General features: G+C 43.6%; 1 protein-coding gene across 1 annotated transcript in view; it reads right to left on the bottom strand.

The window, feature by feature from the left end:
* Nucleotides 1-22,924, bottom strand: part of CTSF (cathepsin F) — a 146,856-nt gene that overhangs the window by 22,992 nt on the left and 100,940 nt on the right. The window contains exon 11 of the mRNA XM_077456686.1: nucleotides 5,192-5,256. Within this exon, the coding sequence (XP_077312812.1) occupies nucleotides 5,192-5,256 (65 nt within the window). The remainder of the gene's footprint in view (nucleotides 1-5,191; nucleotides 5,257-22,924) is intronic.

Raw genomic sequence — 22,924 nt, 5'->3', positions numbered from 1 at the left:
TAAACCCGCTGAAATTTTTTCTTTTTCAGACCCGTAAGGGAAAAGGCTAGTATGCACCAGATACTAGCTCATTATGAAATACTTACCTTAGAATGAGACCCCAACATCTCACCAGATACACGCCGAGGGAGCTGCCATGCTCCCTCGGTGTGTCTTCCGGATATCGCGGCTCTAGCACTGTGAGTGGCCGGAGCATCGATATCATCACTCCCATGCATGTGCGGGAGATTTCTTTGCGGCAGACGCCGGACCCTGCCGGGCTTCCAGCCAAGAATCCCCTGTGCGCATGCACTGCTGCAGTCAGCGGCTCATCAAGAAGCCAGAGCTGAAATCTGCACCTTGATGGTGCTCAACGCCAACCTCTGGTCTACACCTTGCTGCAGAAACAGCAGGATCCTGGATACAGGGAAGGAGCGCGGATGCCACCTTTTCTGCTCACACAAGTGCGATGGTATATCTTCCTGGAAGAAGATTTTCGCGCCCTCAGCATAGTTGGAATCACCGAGTCCGACAGATCCCTGTTCCTCAATACCTGGCTTTCAATAGCCAGGCCGTTAAAGCCAGCGATGGTAAAGCAGGGTGAAGGATTGGACCTTGAGATAGGAGGTCCTCTCTCAACGGCAGTCACCAGGGAGCGTCTGCCACCAGGCGCACCAGGTCTGCATACCAGGCCCGCTGAGGCCAATCTGGGGCAACCAGGATTACTGGAATCCCCTCGGCTTCCACTCTGCGAAGCTGACGTGGCAACAGTTTCAGCGGAGGAAAGGCGTAGATCAGCTGGTACTGATCCCACGGAGCCACCAGCGCGTCTGACGCATCTGCCCACGGATCTCTTGTCCTGGACAAAAATCTCAGCACCTTCTGATTGAGCCGGGAGGCCAATAGATCCACATCTGGTGTGCCCCATTTCAGGCACAGCCGCCTGAATATCTCCGGATGCAATGCCCATTCTCCTGGATCCAGCACCTGACAACTCAGATAGTCCGTCTGCCAATTTTCCACCCCCGGGATGTAAATGGCCGACAGGGCCGGAACGTGTCGCTCTGCCTACCTTAGTATGTGAGCGACCTCCCGAGCAGCGGCTGACTTTGTTCCCCCTTGGTGATTTATGTATGCCACAGCTGTGGCGTTGTCTGACTGTATCCTGGTCGGATGGCCTCGAAGACACGCCCACCATGTGTCTAGGCACAGCCTGATCGCTCTCAATTCGAGCAGATTGATCGGCAACTTGGATTCCTCCGTCGACCAGAGGCCCTGAGCCGACTGAATCCCCATCACTCCACCCCAGCCGGACAGACTGGCGTCCGTGATGACCACCGTCCATTTCAGAGGAAGGAACGATTTTCTGGCCTGAATCACCGGGGACCTCAACCACCAGATCAGGGAGTCCCTGACTGGCTGGCTCACCTGGATCTGCCGATATACAGGGACAACGGAGATTTGTCCCATTTTGCCAAGATCTCCTTCTGCAGGACTCTGGTGTGGAACTGGGCATAAGGTACTGCCTCGAAGGCAGCCACCATGAGCCCCAGCACCCGCATGCAAAAGCGGAGTGATGACCACTTGCGGTTAAACAGTAGTTTGACCGCAGATCTGAGTCAGCAATTTGTCTGAGGGGAGAAAAATCCTCACTTCCCTGGAGTCCAATAGTAACCCCGGGTACTACAGACGCTGAGTCGGTACCACCACCGACTTCTTTAGGTTCTACAGCCACCCAAATGCTTGTAGGGTCTGCAAGGTGATCGCCACATCCTCCTCTAATTCTGAGGCGGAAGAAGCTCTCAGGAGGAGATCGTCTAGGTAACCCATGATCACGATCCCACGTTGACTCAACAACGCCAACACTGGAGCCAGTACTTTGGTAAAGACTCGGGGGGGCTGATGCCAGGCCAAAGGGAAGAGCCACAAACTGGTAATGGGCTTCCCAAGCTGCCAAACGCAGAAACTTTTGATGCTGAAGGCATATGGGTATGTGCAAGGGGTCGTTTTGCCAAAGCACCAGGCGTGTGAGTGGAAAAGGAGAGCCCTTGCCTGAGGCGTGGCTCCTTAGCCTTCCTGGCCTGTGGGAGTAGTGTACTCTTACCACCCGTGGCATTTTTAATAATGTCATCCGAGGCTCCAAAGAGCCGGTCGCCAAGGAAGGGAAGATCCGTCAGGGCTTTCTTGGATGCCTGGTCAGCGGACCAGCATTTAAGCCAAATAAGGCGCCTCAGCACCACAGCTGACACTGAGGCCCTGGATAACAGAGGGAGAGTATCCAGGGTGGCGTCACAAACGTACTTAAGGCCTTGCACTAGTTGGTCTGCTAACTCCACGCAGACAGGGGAGGCATTCTGCTCTCCCAATTTGCGGTGCAAAAGATTTGCCCACTCAGTCAGTGTCTGCGACACCAGTGCGGATGCCAGTACAGGTCGCACGGCTGACCCCACAACCGTAAACAAGGAATGAGCCACTGCGTCGGCCTTCCTGTCCGTGGGATCCTTGAATGCAGGAGTCCCCTCAACCGGGATCGTGGTTACTTTATTTAGCCTAGACACTGGGGGGTCCACGACCAGAGGAGCCGACAACTTTTTGAGAAGGCTTTCCTCAAATGGGTAACGCACCGCCAACTTTTTGGGGACCGAAAAGGTCCATTGCGGGGACCCCATTCCCTGTAGATGAATTTGTCAAAATAAGTCAAATACGGGAACACCTTAGGTGAACGTGCTGGCTTGTGGGACCCAAAAGGGACCGGTACATCATCAGAGGAATTCCTGTATCTTCAGGGTATCACGCACAGCTGTGATAAGTGCTCCAACAAGCGCCTTGTCGCGCCCGGACGGGGAATAATCCTCACTGTCCGAACGGTCCTGGTCAGCCACGTCTGATAGGTCAGAGCAGGGGTCTCCAGCTGCAGCAGGGCTCGAGTCTGCATCACAGCTTTCCCCAGAGGACAGGGGGGGGGGGGTAGGGGCCTCTTAAGTGCACCTCTCCTGCCACGTGCCTCCTCTATCTTAGCAACATGGGAGTCCAGGAACGCCGTCAGGGTGTCCATGCGCACCGCACTAACCACAGGTGACCCGGTTGCTATAGTCTGGATTTCGTGGGAAGAAACACCAGTTTCTGAAGCCATGCTGACCCTATCCTGTCTGCCACCTGCAAGGGGACTTAGGACAGTGAAGGTCCCACCCTCCTGCTGCTGCCGCCTGGGGGGTTGGGGGATTGCTTAGCGCTAGACTCACCACCCTGGGGCGTTCTGTGAATGCCAACAACAGTGCCTGTAGTCCCTAGGAGGTTCCCAGATGCAGAGAGGAGAAAAAACGGTGTCAGCAGCAGCTCTAACAGCGGTGCTACGGTCTGCAAAACAGCTTCAGCGTTCCACACAGAGCCATCCAGTGTCCCTCACACACAGGGAATACAGGAAGTGAAAAGAGAAAGCACATTGCAAGCTGTCACAAGAGCCCAGCGGTGAAGAAAGCATTTTTGCTTTCACAAAATGGCTGCCAATGTAATCCATAGGAATCCCAGGGAAAATGGCTGCTGAAGCTCCCCAGGGGAATCTATAGCTTTCCCAAATCCAAGATGGCCGCCAGAACAGCATCATGAGGTGAAAAGAGCAAAAAATAAAAACGAACTGCCTGCTGACACACAGACATCCTCCACAAAAACTACCTTTTTTGGACCCCCAGACCGGGACCAGGACTGGACAGCAACTGCACAGAGCCCCACAAGTGAGAAACAGTGACACACACACACACACACACACTGCCCGCAGCGCATGCAGGCACCCCCTTCAGGAGGGGGGAAGGAGGGGTGATAGGGACTTGGGAGAGAAGATAAGGAGGTGAGGTGGCCCCCAAATCGAATCCCCAGGGAATGCCCAGCTGCTCCCCTCACCGAAGCAGGGAGAGCCGTACTTACCAGTCCTGAAGAGCTGGGAGACATTCCGTGGTAGCCAACTCCTGCGCAGTTACAGGGAAGGTTACTGGCCCGGTATACTGTGATCCAGACATCAGTAGCCCGGTCATATGTAGGCTAGGTTGGTCGTGGCCTGCCGAGCCATAGCTGCGGCCTGCTCACGCTTGATGGCCGGACTGGGGAGACTACAAGGAGTTCATTAACCAGCCTGTCACCCAGCCGGCAGCTGATCTCTCATCTTGCGCAAAAAGCAGCAAACCTGCAGCAAAAACATGGACCGAGAGGCCCACAGGGTTTCCTATGTCATTCTCCTTGCTAGGCAAAATAAAAACTGAAGCTGCTAGGAGCAGTGGGAAGGGTTGGGATTAAAGTTCTGTGTATTGTGTAACAATTTTGCCTAACCCAGGAGGGCTGGATAATTTATTTTTGCCTTTCAATATAAGTAGGCAACCAGGCCTTTATATAAAGTATGGACTGACGTGAACACATTTGGAAAACACATCTACCTCTAGAGATAGACATCTACCAGATGACACACACTTATAAATAAATATAAACAACAATTTTAAAATGTATTAAAGCAAGGACAGTGTCAGTAGGGCAGTGGGTGGTGTCAGTCAGTAGAACAGTGGAATTTGTCAGTAGGGCAAATGATGGTGTCAGTTTTTTAAATTATTTTTTTACAATTTTATAATATTATTTTTATTTTTTGGGGCCCTGTTGGGGGCTTTGGGGCTCTCACTTTTGAGACAGAGAAAGGAACTGAGAACAGAGATTCCCTAGTCCCTTTCTCTGCAGCCTCAGCTGCACTGGGCAGTGAATGAAAGGGAAGTGCTCTGTGCTGAGTGGCTTCCTGTGCATTCACAAACTGAACAACAGAAAACACAGTTTACTATGCTTCATATATGAATAAATACAGTAAGTGATCAGTACCGATCACACACTCTGTTCATTCAGAAAAGGAAGAGGCTGTTAAATTACATATTTAACACCCTCTTTCCTGTGCTCCATCCTGAAACGTCCCCCTGTGTGCCCACAGCAACATTCGGCAGGAGAGGAGAGTAACTGGCAGCGCTGAGGGAGTTAAAGAGCTGGGCAGCAGGGGGAACCTGCACCGCATTGGTTCATAAGATTGTGTGCACACCTATGTCATCCCGAAAAACAAATATGATTGGATGCTATAAGTTAAATGTTGCATGTTCTTGTATGTCTTTTCTAAATATACCTCCAAACACAAAGGTGACACATAAAAAGAACTGTTTGAGGAGAAGATCTGCAGCTAGTAGTAATATACCTGCATAGCAAAGGCATTAAGAGCAATGGATATCGGTCCATTCTGTGCTAGCCAAGCAGCAATCTCTGAAAAACAATTAAAACAAAATTACTCATATTTAAATAGTTGATACGTTAAAGTTCCACATATGTAGATCTCCATGGGATTGCAATGCATCTTGTCCACATATAAGATAAAAGGACTGCTATAAAAACATTATTTATATTAGAAACTAGGACTACTATTTAGGCTTATGAGATAACTTCTCAAACAATATATGTTATGATTCCTAATATCTTACTATAGACAGTGGCAATGCATTATAAAAGAGAAGTGTACCTTCAGGCATAGTAAACATGCACTACAATCCAACCTTTCTGGCCTAAGCCACATGTGGCCAACACACAGTTGATTACTTAGTAAGGGTAGGAGAAGCACAGTATACTTAGATGTTTGAATCGTTTGGATGAATTTTTTTCCTTAAAGCTGACTGTGCCTGAGCTCCCATTGTCTAGGGCTGTATACTGAGACTGGAGATGCTTGGGCGAATAAGAGCACCTTGAAAGTACACTTAGGCCTCATGCACACAGGATGTTTTGACAACTCTCCTAGAAGCCTTTCCTCCTGGAAGAACTGTTTTGGCAGAAAAAATGCCTAACGTAAAAGTGTGGTAACGCATTAAGGCATGTTTAGAGGTGTCAAGGGCTTGGATTTGAATTCATTTTATTGGTCAGAACAATCATTTATTCTGGCCACTGAAACAAATTAACGCTCAAATGCTAAACACACCTAGAGTTAAAGTGTGTTTACACAAAACGTATGTCAATGGCGCTCAGAATGTCAGGACCAGGCAGATAGTGTCTTTATTGGACGGATGAAGTGGTCTTCAAACACTTAGGTCTGCACTCAAAGAGGGGAGCAATCTGTAATAGAAAACAGATGAAAGAAAAAAAGGGGCCTTTAAGTGCAGAATTAAAACTTTTAATATCCCCAAACAAGATTAAAAACACTTAGAGAATCAAGGCTAAGAAGAGGCATACCATGGATGTATGAAGCAGGTGATCTGGCATCAGGAGGTCATAGTGTATCATCACAGCTTTCCAGGGATAACGATATGCAGCAGCAGAAGGTCCCAGGATAACCAGCAGGTGAACACCCCAGGCTCTGGGAATACTGGTGAAGCAATCGCGCAGTCTGAGTCAGCGTGGAGCATGAATCCCGGAAATGGCGTCAGCGGGAGGGGAAGTCAACCAGCATGGACCGCAAACAGGAAATATGTCATCAAAATGGGAAGCGTTTCAGAACTACTGATTGCTTCCTTCTTCAAGCCAATACTGGTTATCCTGGGACCTTCTGCTGCTGCATATCGATATTCCTGGAAAGCTGTGATGATACACTGGGACCTCCTGATGCCGGATCACCTGCTTCATACATCCATGTTATTCCTCTTCTTATCCTTGATTCTGTAAGTGTTTTTAATCCTGTTTGGGGATATTAAAAGTTTTAATTCTGCACTTAGAGGCGCCTTTTTTCTTTCATCTGTGTTTACACATGTTTAAATGCAGCAAGGGTTTTTTCTACAAAAACTCTGCTGCTCCTGGATGCACTGGCAGTGTTTTTTTTTCCTGCCTCCAAACTCCTATGGACACATGGGCTAACATGCAGGGGTGTTTAACCACTTCCCGACCAGCGCACGACGATGTACGTCGACAGAATGGCACGGGCAGGCATATTGGCGTACATGTACGTCCAATATTCGTTGCCGCCGTGCCATCGGGAGCGCGCCGGCGGCGGCGCGCTCCCGCGCTGGTCGGAACCCCCGTGAGTCCGGTCGCGGGACCCGCGGACTCGATCGCCGCGGGCATCCCCGCGATCGTCTCACGGAGCGGCCGAATGGAGGAAATGCTGTATAAACAACATTTTCCCATTCTGCCTAGCAACTAGTGACGCTGATCTCTGCTCCATGTGATTGGAGCAGAGATCAGTGTACACTAAATGACAGCCCAACCCCCCCACAGTTAGTAACACACCCCTAGGAACACTTAACCCCTACACTGCCAACCACTGGTTAACCCTTTCACTGCCAGTGTCATTTACACAGGAATCACTGCATTTATATAGCAGTGATTACTGTATAAATGACAATGGTCCCAAAAATGTGTCAAAAATGTCCGATGGGTCCCCCACAATGTCGCAGTCACAATAAAAATCGCAGATCGCCGCCATTACTAGTAAAAAAAAAAAAATAATAAAAAATTATTAATAAAAATGCTATAAAACTATCCCTATTTTGTAAACGCTATAACTTTTGCGCAAACCAATCAATAATCGCTTATTGCGATTTTTTTTACCAAAAATATGTAGAAGAATACGTATCGGCCTAAACTGAGGGAAAAAAATGTTTTTTTATATATTTTTGGGGGATATTTATTATTACAAAAAGTAAAAAATAATGCGTTTTTTTCAAAATTATCGCTCTATTTTTGTTTATAGCGCAAAAAATAAAAACCGCAGGGGTGATCAAATACCACCAAAAGAAAGCTCTATTTGTGGGAAAAAAAGGACGTTAATTTTGTTTGGGAGCCACGTCGCACGACCGCGCAATTGTCAGTTAAAGCGACGCAGTGCCGAATCGCAAAAAGTGGTCTGGTCTTTGACCAGCAAATTGGTCCAGTCTGAAAGTGGTTAAAGGAAAGAAACAAAAAAAAATCCAGATGGCCCTAGAAGCAGCTGAAAAAACATCTAGTACAAGGCCTTAAATAAACTGTGTAGGACACTAAACTAAACTAGAGTAAAAGAATAAACAATGCATTCAAAAAATATTTGAAGAACCTATGCAATACCTGTTCCTACTCAGAAGGAAAATCCATATTTATCATAAAAACACACAGAGGATTGTAGGCTACAGATGAACAAGTTCATCAGCTGAGCTGACTGAAAATAAGCTCACCTCCATCAATTTAACAAATCTGATGTTATCAAAAGCAACATTATATCATTTATATGCTTTAATTAATTTCTTATTCTAGATGAACACGCAAAAGCATACATTTATGCAATAAGAATACTAGAATGTTGTACATGCTCTACTCTTCACGCAAGGGAGCCTGCCATGAGAACAATACAGGTGCTGTTTCCCTGACCTTCTTTTAAAAAATGATAGTTTATGGTCCTTCATTCTGACCCTTGGGTTCCGATACTTTAAAAGAGAATTCCAAGTTCACTTTAAAGTAGTATTAAATTCTAAGTGCTTTTAGCTTAACACATTAAGCACAAAATAAAAAAAAACAGGACAACTTTTAAAATTCTCACACCAGCACTTGCAGTTTACAAATTGCAATGCTGCTGGCTCCTACTCGCTCGGTGCTGCTTCCCTGAACTTCTGTCCTTCACAGAAAAGCTTCAACAGTGGACAGTCTCCAGTCAGTCTGCTAACTTGGTGGAGCTTGTGGTAAAGAAGGAGGGAGGAGCAGGGGAGTGCCATGCCATTCTAGGCTACAAGGTTCTGCGTTTCTCCATTGACTTAACCACTTCCCACCCGGCCAATGCACATATACGGCCGGGTGGGAGCCGCCTACTCCTGATAGGACGTTCAGGAACGTCATTCAGGAGTAGCGGGATCGCCCGCGCAGCGGCGCGATCCCGATGCGCCCGTGTCACCCGGACACGGCGCATCTCAGATCGGCAGGAGGGCTCTGTGATTGGCCCTCCTGATCACATGACGGCCGTGTCCAATCACGGCCGTCATGTGATGTAAACAAACAGCCGGTTGCTAGGCAATCGGCTCCTCCTCTCCTCACACAGAAGTCATCGCTGTGGAGAGGAGAGCAGATCGCTGCAGCCGGCTGCTGATCAGTGAGTATGAGTTGCCTTTTACAGCTTTTTACTCACTGATCACCAGTCTAGTGTACACAGTAAACACATCACAAAGTAAACACATCACACAGTATAAACACAATGTCCCCACACATGTCCCCAAAACATACATGTCCCCAAATAATAAAAACACATGTCCCTAATAATAAAAACATGTCCCCCACATATGTCCCACTAAAATCACATGTCCCAATGATTATCTGCACACATATGTACGTGATCACCTGCACACATATGTACATGATCATTTGCGAACATATGTCCGTGATCACACAAACCAATTATTATACACTTAACGGATTTTTTTTTACCAAAAACATTTAGCAGAATACATTTTGGCTTAAATTTATGACAAAATTAGATTTTATTGGATTTTTATTGAAGTAGAAAAAAGAAAATATTGTTTTTTTTTTCCAAATTTCCGCTTTTTTGCGCTTATATCGCAAAAAATAAAAAACGGAGTCGTGAATAAATACCACCAAAATAAAGCTCTATTTGTGCGAACAAAATGATAAAAATGTCATTTGGGTACAGTGTAGCATGACCGCGCAATTGTCACTGAAAGCGCTGAAAGCTGAAAATTGGGCTGGGAAGGAAGGGGGCGAAAGTGCCCTGTATTGAAGTGGTTAAACAGTGTAGGGAGACAACTCTAGTTTTTGCATGCAAGGAAGGCTCCATAGGATACTGCAAGAGAAAGGAACCACCCTAAAACAAGAAACCTGGGGCGGTGGTCATAGCACTAGCTTAAACTGGAATATAGGCATGGATTCAAAGAAAGTTGTATGCTCAGCAAGTAATTCAATCAGCTGAAAGTGCTAAAAAAATGAAAAAAAATAATAGGGGTTTACTGTCAGTTTAAAAAGCTGTCTTGAACTATTTCCATATCAGAATGGACTGACCACTGAGGCTGCTGCAATAAGACATAGTAACATTTGCTACCTACAGTGAGCAAAGCTGTGGTCTGACAGCTTTATGACAAATTCTCCTCTAGCAGACATCTCAGCTATTCAGTAGTAACCTTGTATTTTTTTCAAATACAATTCCTTTGATTGGCCGAAGTAGAAAAGGTTGGTGTATGATGTCATAATCACTACCTCAGCCAATCAACGAAAGCCTCAAATTCATTGTTTTTAGAAAAACAAAGCAAGCTTCTCCCGAAAGGTGTAGATACGCTAAAACAGACATAGAGCCGGGCTATAAAATAATTTGTTTGGGCCACTTTTGCCCAAACTAACTACTAATTTAAAGTAGAACTGGAAATTTCTTTTAAAGTTAACCACCTCAATACAGTGCAGTTACACCCCCTTCCTGACCAGACCAATTTTCAGCTTTCAGCGCTCTCACAGTTTGAATGACAATTACTCAGTCATCCAACATTGTATCCATATGAAACTTGCATCCTTTTTTCCACAAAAATAGAGCTTTCTTTTAGTGATATTTAATCACTAGTGGATTTTTTATTTTTTGTGCTATAAATAAAATAAAATGTAAATTTTGTGAAAAAAATGCCTTTTTCTTTGTTTCTGTCATAAATTTTTGCTAATTAGTAATTTTTCTTCTTAAATTTTGGCCAAAATTTATACTGCTACCTATCTTTGGTAAAAATAACACACATTAGTGTATATTATTTGGTCTTTGTGAAAGTTATAGAGTCTACAAACTATGGTGGCAATCACTGAAAATTGATCACTTCTGATCAGGCCTTCAGTACATCAGGTGTACCTCATTTCTTGAGACACTAACAAGTCAGGAAAGTACAAATACCCCCCAAATTACCCCTTTTTACAAAGTAGACATTCCAAGGTATTAAGTAAGTAGCATGGTGAGTTTTTTTAAGTTGTCATTTTTTCCCCACAATTCTTTGCAAAATGAAGATTTTTTTTATTATTATTTTTTTTTTACAAAATTGTCATATTATATCATATATCAGGTTATTTCTCACACACAGCATATGCATACAACAAATTACACCCCAAAATACATTCTGCTACTCTTCCCGAGTACAGCGATACCACGTGTGAGACTTTTACACACTATGGCCACATACAGAACACCAACATTGATGTAGTACCTTCAGACGTTCTACGAGCAAAAATGCTGCATCTCATTTCTCAACCACCTATTACACTTTTGAAGGCCCTGGAGTACCAGGACAATGTAATTTCCCATAAAATGACCCCATTTTGGAAAGCAAACACCCCAACATATAATCTGTGAGGCATAATGAGTCTTTTGAATGGTTAATTTTTTCCAGAAGTTTTTGGAATATGTGGAAAAAAATTAAAACGCATTTTTTTTTTTACACAAAATTGTCAATTTATAAGATATTTCTAACACATAGCATGTATATAGCAAAAATTACACCCCAGAATACATTCTGCTACTCCTCCCGAGTATGGCGATACCACATGTGTAGGACTTTTACACAGCCTGGCCACATATAGAGGCCGAAAATTGAAGTAGTACATTCAGGCGTTCTAGGAGCATAAATGACACGTCTCATTTCATTCCTACCCATCACACTTTTGAAGGTCCTGGACCACCAGGACAGTGAAATTACCCACAAAATGACCCCATTTTGGAAAGCAAACACCCCAACGTATATTCTATGAGACATGGGCTGCAAATAGGTACTCGGGTACTCTGATGGCCTGGTGACAGGTACTCGGGTACTCTGATGGCTTGGTGACTGGTATTTGGGTACTCTGAAGGGTGGTGACAGGTACTCATATGGACTGTGACAGGTACTTGGGTACTAAGATAAACTGTGACAGGTACTCGGGTACTCAGATGGACTGGGACAGGTACTCGGGTACTCGGATGAACCGTGACAGGTGCTCGGGTACTCGGATGAACCATGACAGGTACTCGGATGAACCATGACAGGTACTCGGGTACTTTGATGGGCTGTGACAGCTACTCGGGTACTCGGATGAACCGTGACAGGTACTCGGATGAACCGTGACAGGTAATCGGGTAATCTGATGGACTGTGACAGGTACTCGGGTACTCGGATGAACCGTGACAGGTACTCGGATGAACCGTGACAGGTAATCGGGTAATCTGATGGACTGTGACAGGTACTCGGGTACTCGGATGAACCGTGACAGGTACTCGGGTACTCGGATGAACCGTGACAGGTACTCGGGTACTCGGATGAACCGTGACAGGTACTCGGGTACTCTGATGGGCTGTGACAGGTACTCGGGTACTCTGATGGGCTGTGACAGGTACTCGGGTACTCTGATGGGCTGTGACAGGTACTCGGGTACTCGGGTACTCAGATGAACCGTGACAGGTACTCGGGTACTTTGATGGGCTGTGACAGCTACTCGGGTACTCGGATGAACCGTGACAGGTACTCGGGTACTCGGATGAACCATGACAGGTACTCGGGTACTTTGATGGGCTGTGACAGCTACTCGGGTACTCGGATGAACCGTGACAGGTACTCGGGTACTCGGATGAACCGTGACAGGTAATCGGGTAATCTGATGGGCTGTGACAGCTACTCGGGTACTCGGATGAACCGTGACAGGTACTCGGGTACTCGGATGAACCGTGACAGGTAATCGGGTAATCTGATGGACTGTGACAGGTACTCGGGTACTCTGATGGGCTGTGACAGGTACTCGGGTACTCTGATGGGCTGTGACAGGTACTCGGGTACTCTGATGGGCTGTGACAGGTACTCGGGTACTCAGATGAACCGTGACAGGTACTCGGGTACTTTGATGGGCTGTGACAGCTACTCGGGTACTCGGATGAACCGTGACAGGTACTCGGATGAACCATGACAGGTACTCGGGTACTTTGATGGGCTGTGACAGCTACTCGGGTACTCGGATGAACCGTGACAGGTACTCGGGTACTCGGATGAACCATGACAGGTACTCGGGTACTTTGATGGGCTGTGACAGCTACTCGGGTACTCGGATGAACCGTGACAGGTACTCGGGTACTCGGATGAACCGTGACAGGTAATCGGGTAATCTGATGGGCTGTGACAGCTACTCGGGTACTCGGATGAACCGTGACAGGTACTCGGGTACTCGGATGAACCGTGACAGGTAATCGGGTAATCTGATGGACTGTGACAGGTACTCGGGTACTCTGATGGGCTGTGACAGGTACTCGGGTACTCTGATGGGCTGTGACAGGTACTCGGGTACTCTGATGGGCTGTGACAGGTACTCGGGTACTCTGATGGGCTGTGACAGGTACTCGGGTACTCTGATGGGCTGTGACAGGTACTCGGGTACTCTGATGGGCTGTGACAGGTACTCGGGTACTCAGATGAACCGTGACAGGTACTCGGGTACTTTGATGGGCTGTGACAGCTACTCGGGTACTTTGATGGGCTGCGACAGCTACTCGGGTACTTTGATGGGCTGTGACAGCTACTCGGGTACTCGGATGAACCGGGACAGGTACTCGGGTACCCTGATGGCCCGGGACAGGTACTCGGGTACTCGGATGGCCCGGGACAGGTACCCGGATACTCAGATGGGCCAGGACAGGTACTCGGATACTCAGATGGGCTGGGACAGGTACTCGGGTACTCAGATGGGCTGGGACAGGTACTCGGGTACTCTGATGGGCCGGGACAGGTACTCGGGTACTCTAATGGGCCGGGACAGGTACTCGGGTACTCTGATGGGCCGGGACAGGTACTCGGGTACTCAGATGGGCTGTGACAGGTACTCGGGTACTCTGATGGGCTGTGACAGGTACTCGGGTACTCTGATGGGCTGTGACAGGTACTCGGGTACTCTGATGGGCTGTGACAGGTACTCAAATACTCTGATGGACTGTGATTGACAGGTACTATGAGGGGTGGTGACAGGTCCTCTTTATTGGGGGGGCAATCAGTATGATTGGTGTACACTGTAGGCGGTAACGAGATGTTACCGCAATCTCCTCCTCACACGCGATTGGTGTGTGAGGAGAACCTGGTAACATCTCGTTACCGCGGTTTGTTTACATTTTAGTGATCGGCTGTGAAAGGATCACAGCCGATCACGTGGGTAAACAGCCGGCCAATGGCTGTTTACCAGCGTCGGTGACGAGCAGTATTCCCGGGGAACACGCCGCCACCGACGTGCACGCGCAGCGCGCTCACGATCGCGTGCATGCGCCGTGCAAAGTCTGGGTGTGACCATCTGTGATCACGTGGTAAACAGCCATAACCAATGGCTGTTCACCCCCTTCGGTGGCGAGCGGTGTCTCTGTGACACGGCGCCACCGAAGAAACAGGGATGCGCGCGCATTCCCTGTTTAAACGGGAGGCCATCATATTACGTTAATAATAATATTTAATAAAATATTACTATTATAAATTATACACATATTTCATATTTTGTTTCCAGATATGCTTGTTTCAACAACTACAATATATCCCTGTTTTTTGGAGACATTCTGTCATACTTTTGTACTCCCCCCACTCTGCGCCATATCGCATCCATATATATGCTGCCTCAGCTTCCGTGGAGAGATCATGCTCCTGGCCCACCTTATGCCCACCACTGCGCACCGTGCTCGCTGTCTGAGTTGGCGAGTGTGTTTAGCTAACCATCTATACACATTAAATGTTCATTCACCCATATACTCTTTTATACGAATAGTATGGTTCATTATCCTTTTATATACATTCCATAGGAATTTATAGTCCATCAGCTCCTGATGGGTGGAGACATATCCACAAAACGCGGCAAGATTTGATTTGATGCCCCAGCTACATGTTATACGGAACATTGCTTATTTGATTTTTTTCAACTACAAACAAAATACTTTTCTCTACTTAGTGGATGCATATTTACCATGTGGGTACATTTGTTGATATCAGGCATGCTGTCATTGGCACTATTATGCTATACTATTTAATCTATTTACTATCAGAATCATGTGATATCAAGTGACCAGAAGATCATTTTCAGGACTTAGTAACAGAAGTCGGTGGTGACAACAATCCTGTGAGGTGGACAGAAGTTTGATGGAGACCTGTGCTGTGACTCTAATGTCTGGTTGTGACATAAGAGAGTCTGATCTACAAAATTAAAGAAGTTTGGAACCCCAGAATTATTCTCTGGAGACTGGAAACAACAAGAAAAGGACTGTGTCGTGTACCATAAGACCTGAACTGGAGGCTGAAGGAGTAACTAATGCGGTGAGTAAAATATTTCCTTTTTTTTAATTATTAGTAATATAGTCAAAATGCTTACTCAGTGTGAAGCTAGTGTCAGTGATGATAAAGTTAACAGATGGGTATTAAAATGTATTAAGTGTCATGGCGGCCCTTATGAAATTCCAGAAAAATTTAAGCAGACATGGACTATGATGAAGGAATTTTTAGAGAAAAATGTTTTTGATAGCAAAATTTCAGAAAGTAAAAAGGAAAGGTTTTATTGTACAGGGCTTGTTATCTTGCTGTTTAGCCATGGAAAGTTCTTTGAAGGGTAAGGTTGAGGAAATTACCCAGTTACAGAATGCAGTTGCTAAAAGCAACAATGTTTGTGAGAGGTTACAAAACCAATCAGACACTGAGACAGTAAATTTAAAATTGCATGCAGTTACCATTGGGGGAGCTTTGCTTGAGAAATCTAAACGCTGTGATGAATTATCAGAGGAAAATGAGAGATTAAAATTAAGAATTATGGAATTAGAAAAGATATCTCAGGAATGCAGATATGCATCAAATCTTGGATTCAACAATCTGCAGAAAAATACAAACACAAACTTTCTATCAAATGATAGAGAACCTCATATTAAATCTGATAATTTGTTGCCAGCCACACCCACTGTGACCTCCACAATTTATAACAATATTAATAATACAGGTGAAATTCAACTTGTAATGAAGCCTTTGAAACCAAAAGAATTAGATGCAATTCTTAAAGAAATAGGAATGATTCCCTGTCATGATTTGAACAGATTTTTAAAATGGTTTTGTGACTTGCAGAATGTCAGAGATGTGTACAGTCTAAACCCATCTGACTTAGAAAGAGTTTTGCAACATTCTATAGGAAGTGGACTTTGGATGAGAATTAAACAGATCTGTATTCAGCCTGTGAGGATAAGGGACATATTACTGGAATTATTATGTGTTTTGTATGGTGTACGTTCTGATGTTACTATTCATGGGAAGATCCAACAAATGCAAAATGTATCTCCCTATGAATTGTCACATAGGATAGCAACTATTATGGAATTATTGGTCAGTAATAATCTTGCATTTGAGCATGGTGGCTTGATACATATGAATATGTTTCTAGATGCTTTGCATGAAGATATCAAACAAAATATCTTATTAGTTACGCCAAATCCTCGTGATTTAAAAGACGTATTGTTGAGAGCAGACCATTTATGGAGAAAGTCAAATGAGCAGGCTGTCAAAATTGATTTAGCCAAATTGTTTAGGACAAATACTGAACATAAAGATCAAAAGATAACATCTTATGATAACACCCAGGGAGGAGACTCCGGGTCAAACATAGGTGATATTAATTTGAAAAACAGAGCTGACCAAAATAATAAGAAAAGGTCCAAGACCTGGATACCATTTTCTCAGTTAAAACAGAAATATGACCACCTGAAGATTGAGTATGATAATCTGAAAATAGAACATTACACATTACTGAACAGATTCCAGGGTGTCATAAATGAAGATGTACATTCTCCAGATCTGTTTTTGAATGCAAATGACACTTCTCTAGCAGTGGGGGTGAATTAGCTTCAAACTGTAAATGTGTAAATAGTACTTTGTTTTAACTTCAAATAATGTTTGAAGACCTTGCTAATGAGTTTTTTTGTTGGAGAGTTTTTTGTCTTTCAGATATTGCCGGTGATGCTCGTTTGCATGTGAATAGCAGAAGCACTAGAAGTATCTGAAATTGCTGGCTAGTGGGGGAAAAACGCTGAATTCATGGACTCTCTCAATATTCATCAAGCAATGGACTTTTTTTGAACATCCAAATTTTCTTTTCAATGGACTTTTCTTCCGCAACGTCCTATTTTTTATTTTTATTTTTCCCCCTTTCCCAAAAATATTTTGCTTTTAATTTTTTATATTTCACTATGTTTTATTTCTTGAACTTTATGTTAAAACCAGAGCGAAGCATTTAAACCTAAAATAATTTTCATAACATCCGTACATATTGCATATTGATCAATATAGTTGACATCTAAGGTGAGATGCTGCACAATGGCTTGGCATAGCATAAGTTATAGCATGTTGGGTGGTTTTCCTAAATTTATAAGAGGGGTGAGTGAAATTCATCACTCCAGTCATGATTTGAAACTTTGTTGAATCAGTTGTTTATAATATACTAAAGGCTATGACACATATGGATTAAAAATACCTTTCTACCTTTCATGGTGAGGATACTGGCAAGAATTTCCACTGCCGCTTTGTCTGGATAGAAGATCTAATAAACACTGATGTCACGCTGATTCTATCTGAACCATCGTATGAGGGTATACCATTCAGGTGGAATTATGGACTGAATGATCCAAGTAACTGCTCTATTGAAAGCTATGAGGGGTTGGCCTACGGCAACTTACAAAAATTAATTTTGGCTGGCAATCAACAAATTCAGGTACTTGACAGGTACACAACAGGTCATCATTGCTCAAATAGGAAAGAGAAAGAAGCAGATGTGAATTGTAAAATGCTTGTCAGATGGACTCATGAATGTCAAGTACAAGTAAATAGTTTGCAGCACAGTTTTTACTGCCATATCCAAACCTTTTGACCTTGAAACTGAGTGCTGGTACATTGATTATTACATTTATTATGAAGATGAAAGTAGAATATTTGTGTAGAAGCATCTTTAAAAATGAAAACCTTGAGCCTGGAGATGAGAGAATCCTGGACTGTGGATTGGAGCTCCCAGAGCATACCAAGTTTACTTTCAGTGAGATGGTGAGAGATGTGATGAAGTCAGACCGAAGAATGGACTGTGACATCAGCTCGTCTTTGCGCAATATTCAAGATCTTGATGTGATATAATAAGGCCTAACAGCTATATGACCACGGATGTTTACCAAATCCTTTTCCAGTCATGGTCTAAAGTTATATTATCTAACAACTGTTTCATGGGGATATTTTAGAGGCTGGTGAAGAGAGATGTAACCAGTTTCATCTTCATATTTTATATGAGCCATTGTAAGGCATATATTACCTTAAATCATGATGATATTTTTTTGTTGTTTGATTTATGGGTCAGTTCTAGTAGTTAGAACTGACCCAAGTGGGGGTATATGTTGTAATATATATATATATATATATATATATATATATATATATATATATATATATATATATATATATATATATGTGTGTGTGTGTGTGTGTGTGTGTGTGTGTGTGTGTGTGTGTGTGTGTGTGTGTGTGTGTGTGTGTGTGTGTGTGTGTGTGTGTGTGTGTGTGTGTGTCCATGTATTTTATATATGGTGTTATGGACACATACAGTACAAGATTGACCAGGCCAGATTTCAGTTGACTGAGTGACTTGTCCAAGCCAACTGCATTTTTAACATATCAAAGGGACAGCTGAAGACCCTTTGATGTGTTAATCTTATGCAAGTCTACCTGGGTGTGTGAGGTATGGCCTGTTAAGCTAATTGAACATTTCAATGGATACATTGTTTTAACTTAAGGAAGATGTAGGACCATAGAAAAAGTATTTATTGATGGTAATTAGATTGGTGGGAGGTATTCATGGGAAACATTTGGTTGACCTAGCAGAACCCCCCCCCCCCCCCCCCCCGCCGTGTCAGACCAGTACTTGAGAGGACATTCAAGCTGGCATTCAGTCAGTCTTGTCTGGGTGTGTGGTCGTGAAGGCACCAAGGTCTGAGGAAATATGGGGATCTGAATATTTACTATATTGATAAGATTTACTCTGTTGGATTGGGTCATCTGTTGCAAGACTTTGTTCTGTATTGGAAGTCAATAAAGTGCATCTCTCTGGAAGAATTGGGTTGCTGCGGAAGAGTACTTATAATAACGAATTAATCATCTACCCACGCTATACATATATTATATCACTACATGATACTGTATATGTACTTTTTTACTATGCCTATGCCATGTGCACGCCTTTACACATGAATACTTTTTATTGTCTGTATATTTTACAATAAACATTCCATGGTGAAATTTAAACATGGTCAAATTTATCTCCACTATCCAAGTGCTTCATTTAACCACTTTTACGACCGGCGCATGATAATGTTAATACGTTGATACGATAATGGTGGTCTCTGCGGCGGGTTCGGTGCAAGATCACGTTATCGGCGGCGGGAGAGGTGTCACCCCCCTCCCACCGCTCTCCCACTTAGCGGAGCCGTCGGTAGCGGCGGAGGTGATCGGGACCTGCCTTCTCTGTGGTATGGAGACGAGTGAGGCTAAGATGGCCACCACCCATCTCTATACCATAGCAGGTCACGTCAAAACGTCACTTCTGCCCATACCCCTTAAAAGGCACATTTTTTCAATGTAATTTTTTCAAATGTCCAAAGTCGAAATATGAGATCTGAGGACGTTTTGACCCCAGATCTCATATTTAAGAGGACCTGTCATGCTTTTTTCTATTACAAGGGATGTTTACATTCCTTGTAATAGGAATAAAAGTGATAAATTTTTTTTTTTTTTTAACAGTGTAAAAATAAATAAAATCAAGTAAAATAAATAAGAAAAAATTTTTTTTTTTTAAATTACCCCGTCACGACGAGCTCGCACACAGAAGCAAACGCATATGTGAGTAGCACCCGCACATGAAAACGGTAGTCAAACCACACATGTGAGGTATAGCGGTGATCGGTAGAGCAAGAGCAATAATTCTAGCCCTAGACCTCCTCTGTATCACAAAACATGCAACCTGTAGAATTTTTTAAATGTCGCTTATGGAGATTTTTGAGGGTAAATGTTTTATGCCATTCCATGAGCGGGCGCAATTTTGAAGCGTGACATGTTGGGTATCAATTTACTCTGCATAATATTATCTTTCACAATATAAACAAAAAAATGGGCTAATTTTACTGTTGTCTTATTTTTTTATTCAAAAATGCGATTTTTTTTCCAAAAAAAGCGCTTGTAAGACCGCTGCACAAATACGGTGTGAAAAAAAGTATTGCAATGACCGGCATTTTATTCTCTAGGGTGTTAGAAAAAAAACAATATATAATGGTTGGGTTTTGAGTAATTTTCTAGCAAACAAAACTGTTTTAAACATGTAAACACTGAATCCGTTTCCCTTTTGTACCTACCTATTATCGGGATGGAGGTACTTAATTGTGCTTCATCTAAAGTCCCAATTCCCCCTATTCTCGAAAAGCAGTTTAAAGGATAAGTTCACCTTAAAAAAATAAATGAAAATCTTTTCGCAGGTAAAAAAAAGTGCTTTTTTTTTTTACTAGATGCCTGCAGATCAGCAGATCACAGGTGCCATGCAGGATCCCTGCAGTTTTATCAGTGTACCGGTCTCCTTCTATGGGCAGGCAGAGAGACAATGATGGCAAGAGACAATGAACTACCTAGAGAGCTTAAAGTGGTAGTAAACCCAGTTTCAAAAAACACTTACATTCCTGGCATGCCGGAAATGCTAACTTTCACATTGGTTGTGCTCTCAACCAAACTTTCAAACCATCCAATGGCTGGTTTCACAACTGATCACATGTGCAGCATTATGGCAGTTGAAGAATCAGTTAAAGGCCAAGATGGCAGCTTCCTTGACTGAAAACGATAGAAGGGTTTACTTCCACTTTAACAATGCCCTTGTAGTTCATTGAGAAAAGGCTGTCGGTACTTGTAGTTTTCCATTCACAGAACTCTGAATTAATGATGCAGCCGGGGGAGCGGGTGGAGCCCTGACCCGCCGTGTTTTTCTTAACACAGTAACAATGAGCAGGGGGAGAAGATCCCCTGCTTGCTTTAACTAGATGCAGTGGATCAAGGATTTGCTGCAGGAATGGGAACATGTTACATGTTTCACCCTACCCTAAAAATGGGTGGAACATGTAACATGTTCCCTAAGGTAAACTTATCCTTTAACCTTAGACTACATTTTGCTTTTTTTTACCGTTAGAGTGGTAAGGCTGTGGTACTCCCTTCCCCAATCAGTGTAGCGTGACATGCTGATAATTAAAAAAATGTTTAGACGAGTGTCTTAGCGAATATAATTTACAGGGATAGGGGAAGTGGTAGAGAAATTATACATACAGCCACACCTACAGGTTGAACTGGTTGGATCGGTTTCTTTATTTAACCTTACCAACTATGTAACTGTAAATATGAAGTTGAAATACAGGATCCTGTTGGTTCTTCATTGCCCCAGTCCAGTCACCTGCAATTTTTCTATCTGCTAAATCTTTAAAAGAAGGAACATCTTCAATAGGTAGTGAGTGGTTTATAAAAAAAATGAATAAAGCGCTACCATCAATCTTAATACAGCACAGTGATCCAATAAAAAAATAAACTAATCATATATACGTGTCCAGTATTAAGAGGAGCCAGTAACCCCAGTGCTGTGTGAGCAGGAACAGGCAAGTGAGGAGATTGTCTCTGAATATCTGCAACTGTCCTTAAATATATAGTGGATGCAACCTAACACAACCTAATTGTAACAATGACAAGCCTCCATCCCTGATATGTATACAACAAAAGGAAAAAGAAAGAAATGGGACATTATATGGGGCTAGTCACTGAATGCATACCTTATTCAATTCATTTATAAAATGATTTATTAATAACAAATCACATTATAGAGGGTGTCAATCTGAAATACAGGATACAGTATAATGTAATGCATTTGCATAAATATGTAATAGTAATACAGAGTACGATAAAACATAATAAGCATTATAGTTACAAAAGGACACTCATCCAGTCATAAAAGTTCAAGGACCATAGTAAATTTTTCACGGTGAGCCAAAATTGTATAAGCATCAGTTCGATGTAACTGGACGCACGTTTCATGGCTCATTGCCAATCATGAGGAGTAAAATGCTCTGAAATTAAATCAGTGATGTCTATAAGTATAGGATATCCTTTAAACGGAGAACAATCTCTCAAAATAAAAGGTGTGTAACTTAGAGTACGGCCAAATGGTGACGCCCACTCTTAAATCCAAGGGAACGATTTAAGGTTACAAATACAGTGCCTTGCGAAAGTATTCGGCCCCCTTGAACTTTTCAACCTTTTGCCACATTTCAGGCTTCAAACATAAAGATATAAAATTTTTATTTTTTGTGAAGAATCACCAACAAGTGGGACACAATTGTGAAGTGGAACGAAATCTATTGGATAATTTAAACTTTTTTAGCAAATAAAAAACTGAAAAGTGGTGCGTGCAAAATTATTCGGCCCCTTTACTTTCAGTGCAGCAAACTCGCTACGGAAGTTCAGCGAGGATCTCTGAATGATCCAATGTTGTCCTAAATGACTGATGGTGATAAATTGAATCCACCTGTGTGTAATCAAGTCTCTGTATAAATGCACCTGCTCTGTGATAGTCTCAGGGTTCTGTTGAAAGCGCAGAGAGCATCATGAAGACCAAGGAACACACCAGGCAGGTCCATAATACTGTTGTGGAGAAGTTTAAAGCCGGATTTGGATACAAAAAGATTTCCCAAGCTTTAAACATCCCAAGGAGCACTGTGCAAGCGATCATTTTGAAATGGAAGGCGTATCAGACCACTGCAAATCTACCAAGACCTGGCCGTCCCTCTAAACTTTCAGCTCAGACAAGAAGACTGATCAGAGATGCAGCCAAGAGGCCCATGATCACTCTGGATGAACTGCAGAGAACTACAGCTGAGGTGGGAGAGTCTGTCCATAGGACAACAATCAGTCGTACACTGCACAAATCTGGCCTTTAT

The sequence above is a fragment of the Lithobates pipiens genome, unplaced genomic scaffold, assembly GCF_037356315.1.
Source record: "Lithobates pipiens isolate NorthernLeopardFrog02 unplaced genomic scaffold, aLitPip1_a1.2 Scaffold_10, whole genome shotgun sequence".
NCBI lineage: Eukaryota > Metazoa > Chordata > Amphibia > Anura > Ranidae > Lithobates > Lithobates pipiens.
Note: the sequence above shows the minus strand (reverse complement) of the source record. Positions and strands in the feature narration are given on the sequence as shown.